Raw genomic sequence first — 8,310 nt, forward strand, 5'->3', positions numbered from 1 at the left:
AGCATCTTATTGTGCGATTTGAGTTTGAAGCGTTTCAATACCACACCCAAATGGAATGTATTAATGTTGGGTGTATTACTACTCCTTTTGATATTGGGCGTGATCATTTCTTTCATTGTTACCCGAAATCATCTTCAGAAAACAGGTGACTGTTGGCCACCTTTTTGCTTGCATTCCTCAACGGCCGCATTGACGTAAGAACGGACAAATTTCAAACAATAATAATTGTGCATGATTCTGTAGCCTAATGGATTTACTATTTATTTGGTCATTAAGTACTGATGATGTGGAATGGCTCGGTGAAGAGCTTCCACTGTGCACGGGGAATTTACTTGACAAGCGCGAACACCACTACGCAAAAGAAGCTAACGGATCGTACCACAACAGTCAAATGATATCCAAATTGGGATCGTGTCAACTGATCCGTTACACTTTTGAACAAGTTGTCGGCTGTTTTGATGCGCTGTATGAGCGACATTACTTATTCGCCGGGAATTTTTCTAATAATGTGACTCTCATCAACAGACCCAATAGGACTTTGCATTTTGCATTTATAGGTGATTCTAGAATGCGTCAGCAGTTTTTAAACTTCCTCAAGGTACCTGTGATACAGTGAGAATAAAAGCATTTCTTCTTTAACGTTCAAAATATTTAGTTGATTCCAGATTACGATCGAATATCGCAACCGAGTCCGATTCCTGCACAGTATCATGGTGACATTGAAATTACCAGTGCCATGCTCGAACTGCATCTATCATTTAAATGGCGACCTATTATCACCGATGCAATAATCAATACGGTGCGTCAGTGGGCAACTGATAATCAAACTGATCCGCCCAACTTGATTTTTCTTGGTAAAGTTCCCATAAAGTGTAAGATTTCGTAACGTTGGCTATATACATCACAACGATTTTTTATGACAGGCATTGCCGTGTGGCACATGCTGCAGTCCCAAGGCGCCGATTTCAGTCTTTATCAGAAGAAACTGACGGAATTTGCGCCAATCCTCGGTCAATTGTCAAACGTCAGCCAAGTCATTTGGCTTAACCAGTACCCAACGGTGGATTTCTACGGGAATATTAATGCTCACAACACGGAGATACATTTGCAGAAGATTCATCACTACAATCAAGCCGTCCACCGAATACTTGGGTTGGTTGAACCTACAAATGATATACAGTATAATCCTGTTAAAACCCATTTTATCGCTCGTTTTTTTGTGATCTCAAACGAAACACACAAAATTTATTTTAATGAACTTGAATTACAATTTGATGAATTACAGAGATTACAAACGTGTCCGGATATGGGATTCAAGCAATCCGCTGGCCGAAGAATATGTTCGTGCCTGTTCCTTTTCACAACGAGTCCAGTACGCTACACAGCCGCGTTAAACTGCTTATTTTAACGATTTCCAGTACCTACACACCCCTAACAGTTTCAGTACCCTTCAAAAGGGTCGAATATGCTACTGAAACGCAATTCAGTATTTTACTGTACTTGCTTAAGTACAAATTCTCTACTAACCATTCATTTGCCTACTTTTTACGTTATTCCTAGTGAAACTGTTAGTAGGCATAGTTCTGTTCAGTAGGTTGGTCCAGCAGTTTATAAAGATTTAGTTAGTAGTCTGAAAAATTCAGTATGTTCAGGTAAGGTTAGCAGTTTGATTTTAAAAAGTAACAATAATAAAAGCAATGTAGGTTATAGCTAGTAGTTTACAAAAATTTAGTACTTTTGTTATAAGTAGTGTGAACAATTCAGTACCTTCGAATCTTCGATCACTAGTTCAAAAAGTTCAGTAGGAAGGGTTAGCAGTTTGACGGAAAAAAGTAATCAGTTGTAGGTTAGTAACATACAAAACTGTAAGTAGTATGTTTTCACATCATTGCGGTTTAGTAGGTTACAACTTACAAGGAATAAGTAGTATTCGTTAGGATGGTAGCTTTTGTATATATCACTGTGGCGTGCCTGTAAGGCACTAGACTGCCACACAAAAGGTCCGGGTTCAATTCCCGAATAAATCAAGTCTTCTTTCCAAGTTAAATAAAATCGAAATGGTCGGTTAGTAGGATACAATTGGTTAGTAGCTTGGTGTCGAATAATATCAGTAGGAATCTCCTACAACCAATGCCGTAAATGAAGTGGTCAAAACTTTTTAAGTAATGGGTGGGTAGTAAAAGCAGGAAAGAATTTAAAGTGGTTTAGTTTATCCTTAGTAAGCTGAACACCGGATAGGGGTTTCTAATAAAATTAGTAAGGCGAGTAAGAAAAGGTAGAAGAATTGAGAAGTAGTTTCAATCAATTGGTTAGTAGGCTTGGTACCGAGTAGCAGTTACATGAAAGTAGGATACCGCCACTGTGTACTATCGATAGCGCTGATTCATTTGTTAATTGCAAAGACTACACACACACCGGTTATAAGGCTCTTTCCCAGTCCACTCAGCTACTATTCACGACATTTGCAACGGTCAACAACTGTATCAGATTATATGACATTAATGTGCTAAGTGCTAATAATCGCATACGCAAAAAAAAAAGCCATGTCACTTTGTATGTATGTATGTAACGCTCCATAGCTCGGGCGTTTCACGACAGATTTCAGACTTTGTGGTCTTAAAATTACACAAAAAATATGCGGTGCGACCAGAACAAAAATAATTTCATTTACTTAATTAGTTTTCCCGTAATTAATGAAAATGCGTGAAATAATCGTATACGCAGAAAAGAAAGCCAAGTCACTTTGTCTGTCTGAATGTATGTATGTATGTCCCGCTCCATAACTCGGGTGTTTCACGACAGATTTCGGACTTTTTGGTCTTAAAAATTACACAAAAAATATGCGGTGCGACCAGAACAAAAATAATTTTTGCGAGCCCGAAGGGCGAAGCTAATAATCGCATACGCAGAAAAAAAAAAGCCATGTCACTTTGTCTGTATGTATGTATGTATGTATGTAACGCTCCATAGCTCGGGCGTTTTACGACACATTTAGGACTTTTTGGTCTTAAAAATTAAACAAAAAATATGCGGTGCAACCAGAACAAAAATAATTTCATTTACTTAATTAGTTCTCCTGTAATTAATGAAAAACTGTTAAAATAATTGCTTAACGACTAATGACATCTGGCGGTGGCGACTACAACTTTTTCACCTTAGGTTTAAATTTCACTTTCCACTACATATGTAAGTGTCATTTATTTAACGTGTTAAGTTTAAAATTCATCCTTCTCGTCGAATAATTTTTATTGAAATATATTCGTAATGGATGGTTAAACCTGAGTAAAATAATTTTACGAATATATTCCGCCCAATCAAATCACCACCAGATGTCCGTAGTATCGCCGTGATGACGCAATCTTTGATGTCCCATCCATGACGCAACAACCAGATTTGCATTTATGTTTTGCAGTTATTTGACTAAAAGATGGTTATTTTTAAATTCAATTATTGAACTTTATGTGTAAAAATTGGAAAATAAGAGTTAAGCAAACTAAACGTTAAAAACTTGCAAGGATATTGAACTGTGACAGAAAAATACCGTTTTAAGACCAAAAAGTCTGTGAAGAAAAGTGTGAACTGTGAATAAGTCCGAGTTAACAATAGGCCCTGAATTTTTCATTTAAGACAGTTTTCAACTGGCTTACGATTATCCCTTCGCGGCGAGCTGATAAGCTTGCTTTTCTATCTTAATCGCATACGCAGAAAAAAAAAAGCCATGTCACTTTGTCTGTATGTATGTATGTATGTATGTAACGCTCCATAGCTCGGGCGTTTTACGATACATTTTTGACTTTTTGGTCTTAAAAATTAGACAAAAAATATGCGGTGCGACCAGAACAAAAATAATTTCATTTACTTAATTAGTTCTCCCGTAATTAATGAAAAACTGCTAAAATAACAGCTTAATGACTAGTGACATCTGGCGGTGGCGACTACAACTTTCTTACTTTAGGTCAAAATAAATCACCACCAGATGTCCATAGCATCGCCGTGATGACGCAATCTGTGATGACCCAACCTTGACGCAACAACCAGATTTGCATTTATGCTTTGTAGTTATTTGACTAAAAGATCGTTATTTTTAAATTCAATTATTGAACTTTATGTGTAAAAATTGGAAAATATGAGTTGATCAAAGCAAACGTAAATAACTTGCAAGGATATTGAACTGTGTCAGAAAAATTCCGTTTTAAGACCAAAAAGTCTGTGAAGAAAAGTGTGAATTGTGAATAAGTCCGACCTAACAATAGGCCCTGAATTTTTTATTTAAGACAGTTTTCAACTGGCTTACGACTATCCCTTCGCGGCGAGCTGATAAGCTTGCTTTTCTATCTTTTCATTTACTTAATTAGTTCTCCTGTAATAAATGAAAAACTGCTAAGATAATTGCTTAACGACTAGTGACATCTGGCGGTTGCGACTACAACTTTTTCAATTTAGGTCAAAATTAATCACCACCAGATGTCCATAGCATCGCCGTGATGACGCAATCTGTGATGTCCCAATCATGACGCAACAACCAGATTTGCATTTATGTTTTGCAGTTATTTGACTAAAAGATGGTTATTTTTAAATTCAATGATTGAACTTTATGTGTAAAAATAGGAACATATGAGTTGAGCAAACTAAACGTAAATAACTTGCGAAGGGCGAAGCTAATAATCGCATACGCAGAAAAATAAAAACCATGTCACTTTGTATGTATGTATGTATGTATGTATGTCCCGCTCCATAACTCGGGTGTTTCACGACAGATTTCAGACTTTTTGGTCTTAAAAATTACACAAAAAATATGCGGTGCGACCAGAACAAAAATAATTTCATTTACTTAATTAGTTCTCTTGTAATTAACGAAAAACTGTTAAAATAATTGTTTTACGACTAGTGGCATCTGGCGGTTGCGACTACAACTTTTTCACTTTAGGTCAAAATAAACCACCACCAGATGTCCATAGCATCGCCGTGATGACGCAATCTTTGATGTCCCAACCATGACGCAACAACCAGATTTGCAATTAAATTTTGCAGTTATTTGACTACTAAAAGAAGGTTATTTTTAAATTCAATTATTGAACTTTATGTGTAAAAATAGGAATTCAATTATTGAACTTAATGTGTAAAAATAGGAAAATTTGAGTAAAGCAAACTAAACGTAAATCCTTGATAATAATATAATGATAAAATAATAAAATAATGATAAAAATATCCTTGCAAGTTATTTACGTTTAGTTTGCTTTACTCAAATTTTCCTAACCTTCCTTTGAACTAAACGTAAATCCTTGATAATAATATAATGATAAAATAATAAAATAATGATAAAAATATCCTTGCAAGTTATTTACGTTTAGTTATACAAATAAGAACAAAGTGACATGGCATTTTTTTTCTGCGTATGCGATTATTAGCTTCGCCCTTCGGGCTCGCAATAACTTGCAAGGATATTGAACTGTGACGGAAAAATCCCGTTTTAAGACCAAAAAGTCTGTGAAGAAAAGTTTGAATTGTGAATAAGTCCGACTTAACAATAGGCCCTGAATTTGTCATTTAAGACAGTTTTCAACTGGCTTACGACTATCCCTTCGCTGATAAGCTTGCTTTTCTATCTTTACAAAGTAGCTCAGTAGTACGCTACAGTATTAAATTTACACGCCGGAGTTCCGGGTTCAAATCCCATCGAAGAAATCTGATTATTCATTTTTCCAAATTTCGCATCTGCTATAAGATTCTGAGGTAAGAAAAGAAGAAGCGAAAGCATATACAGATTTTATTATATTCTCAACGAAACCAGAGTCATCCTGGTTGCAGCAGGAGATACGTCATATTCTATTTTTATTTTTTTTTTATGGAAAAGAAATCACTTAACAGCCCTTAGGGTACCTTTCTAACGCAGCGCAGGTAGCTGATAATCTGCTGATATAGCATCAATTACCCGAAGGGTTACTGGTCAAAGTTTCGTTTGCAGTATGGTTTACATGGGCACCCTCAGTTCTCGTAACACTACACAGATGGCTTTTTGCAGTTATCGTAACACTACATAGATGGATGCACTAGTTTTGGGCAATTATTGATTGTAATCAACAATTTTATTGCATTTCAATGGCAGTAATCGGTAGCTGTGATGAAGTTAAACTGAGTGGAGAGAATCAGGTTACGGAATCTGTATTGAGTTGACGTTTACCGTCGGCCAAGGAGAGCTACATAAGACTGGCCGGCAAAGACAGCTTTGGGGCCGAACAAGATTCTGCAAGGAGGAGTTGCCAGACGGCGTCATCACACGCCCCTTTCAACGAGCAAAGATAACTAAACCAGTGTTAACTTTGCTCTTAACAAACAAAAAAGAGAGATAGACGGGACACATAGGGAGAATACAAGTTGTAAACAAGGCTATTGTGTCCAATCTGTTGGAAAGAAGTGACGTCTCGGCCGACGGGGACGCGTTGACCGACGTAGGACGGGCGGTGCTGGGCCGTTCGTTATTGGATGCTGGACGGCCGGCGGCTGGACGTCTTGTTGTTGTTGGGCTGGTGGCTGGGCCGGTTCGTCAAGGGGAGCGTCGGGAAGGCTCATGGTGAGAAAACAGCCGGGCGGTGTTAGGATCGCCGTATGGTTCCAGCTTCAAAGCTTGACACGAGATGGCACCAAGTGCAGGATAAGAAGCTGGGAGAGTCGGGAGGCTGCTCACGAAATCAAAATAACTGCCGCCACGTGAATGATTCACTGCGTGAAAACTGCAACGTGGTGGGGGTGCTGTACGCACAAACAAACAACAACAAAAAACGAACCGACACTGTCACGGGGAAGGTGTGTCGATGAAACATGAGTCACACTGGTCGTGCTGTACGCACATCAAAAACGAAACTGTTGATCACGCAGGGGGTGTGTAGAAAAACGAGTCACACAAATCATGCTGTATGCACAATTAAATGTACGCCACGTGATGAGGGTTAGGTGCGTCGGCGGAGACGAGTCGCACCGTTCGTGCTGTGTGCACAATGAAAATGAAACAAAAAACAAATCCGTCCGTCACGTGGGAGATGCGTCGCAGAAAACGAGTCACATCGATAGCGCTGTATGCACTATTAACTGTTCAGCACGCGTTCGGGGATGTCTTGGTGTAGTAGACTTTTAGGTACGGCACACTTGAGCGTAATGGTTGGGCTTGCCACACTTGTTACACTTTCTGCCTTGGGCCGGGCAGGCCGTCAAGGGTCTACACCGCGATTTAGAGCCGCAGTTCCAGCAGCCCGTAAACCCGTCGAAGTCCAGTTCACTGTCACCTGCGGGCTGTTTGCCTGTTTCACGAGGTGGTGGTCGGTCCGACATCTGTTTGAATCGCCTGTAGTTTGAAGTTGCACCTTGGATCGCTGCTGCGTCTCCGGTCTTCAAGTTGATTGACTGCTTGTTGGAGGCTTCAGCTGTCCGTAAAATTGTCAGGGCTGCATCTAGCGTTAACGTGTCACCTTGCTGAAGGAGCTTTACACGAACTTCGTCACTTTCCACGCCGAATATGAGTTGGCCTAATATACGGGTGGGTTCACAACGGGCACAACAATCGGTTTGGAATTCACACTTTCGGGCCAAGTCACGTAACTCGCACAACCAATCGTCAGCTGATTGCTGGGTGCCTTGCTTCTTTGCGGAAAACTGCTGGCGCCACACGTGGCGGTTGTGGCCGGCGTTGCACCGTGCACGGAGATTGTCGATGACGACCGTGTGATTGTCGAGCTGCGCGTCGGTAAGGCCCATGGAAAGGACGGCTTGAAGTGTGTCGGTGGATAAACACGATAGCAGAGTATGAGCCTTGTACACGGCCCGCTCACCCGCGTCCAGCGCTGAGTCGATCGTTGATAGGCTCAAAAAAATTGTCCATTTCTTGTGCCACAGATCGAAAGAATCTTTGTATTCTTCCAAATCGAAAGGTGGAGGTTTACCGTATGGCTTAAAAGCCATGTTCACGTAATTTCCAAAAAGCCAGCCGATGTCTAGCTCGCTATGCCTCTCCAGGTTGGGAACTCGGGAAATTTCGTGATACACTACGGCAGAAGCCACTAAATAGGCCAGCAAGATGGGAGAAATTGACACGAGCTATAGAAAACGCGGTACACACGAGGATGTCACTGATTTTTGCCGATACGATTCAGCTAAAGGGACGGACAAAACGTGAGTCAACTAGTAGCGACAAAAACGTGGTCGTGCGGTGGGTTGACTGGACGTCGTTTCACACCCACAACGGCACGCTTAAAATTAGAGCCGGGTAAGTCAGACTTTCACAGGGAAAAATGTACAAACACAGAAACGTAAGTCAGG

At 40.0% G+C, this 8,310-nt stretch overlaps 1 protein-coding gene across 1 annotated transcript; it reads left to right on the forward strand.

The window, feature by feature from the left end:
• On the forward strand, positions 1–1,648 carry LOC124320352 (N-acetylneuraminate 9-O-acetyltransferase-like). Its single transcript, XM_046783206.1, has 5 exons — positions 1–194; positions 277–598; positions 656–854; positions 924–1,152; positions 1,286–1,648. Exons 1-5 carry the CDS (start codon positions 64–66, stop codon positions 1,392–1,394), a joined length of 990 nt encoding a protein of 329 aa, XP_046639162.1. The 5' UTR covers positions 1–63; the 3' UTR covers positions 1,395–1,648.
• The last annotated feature ends 6,662 nt before the right edge of the window (positions 1,649–8,310 follow it).

The sequence above is a fragment of the Daphnia pulicaria genome, chromosome 1, assembly GCF_021234035.1.
Source record: "Daphnia pulicaria isolate SC F1-1A chromosome 1, SC_F0-13Bv2, whole genome shotgun sequence".
Classification (NCBI taxonomy): domain Eukaryota; kingdom Metazoa; phylum Arthropoda; class Branchiopoda; order Diplostraca; family Daphniidae; genus Daphnia; species Daphnia pulicaria.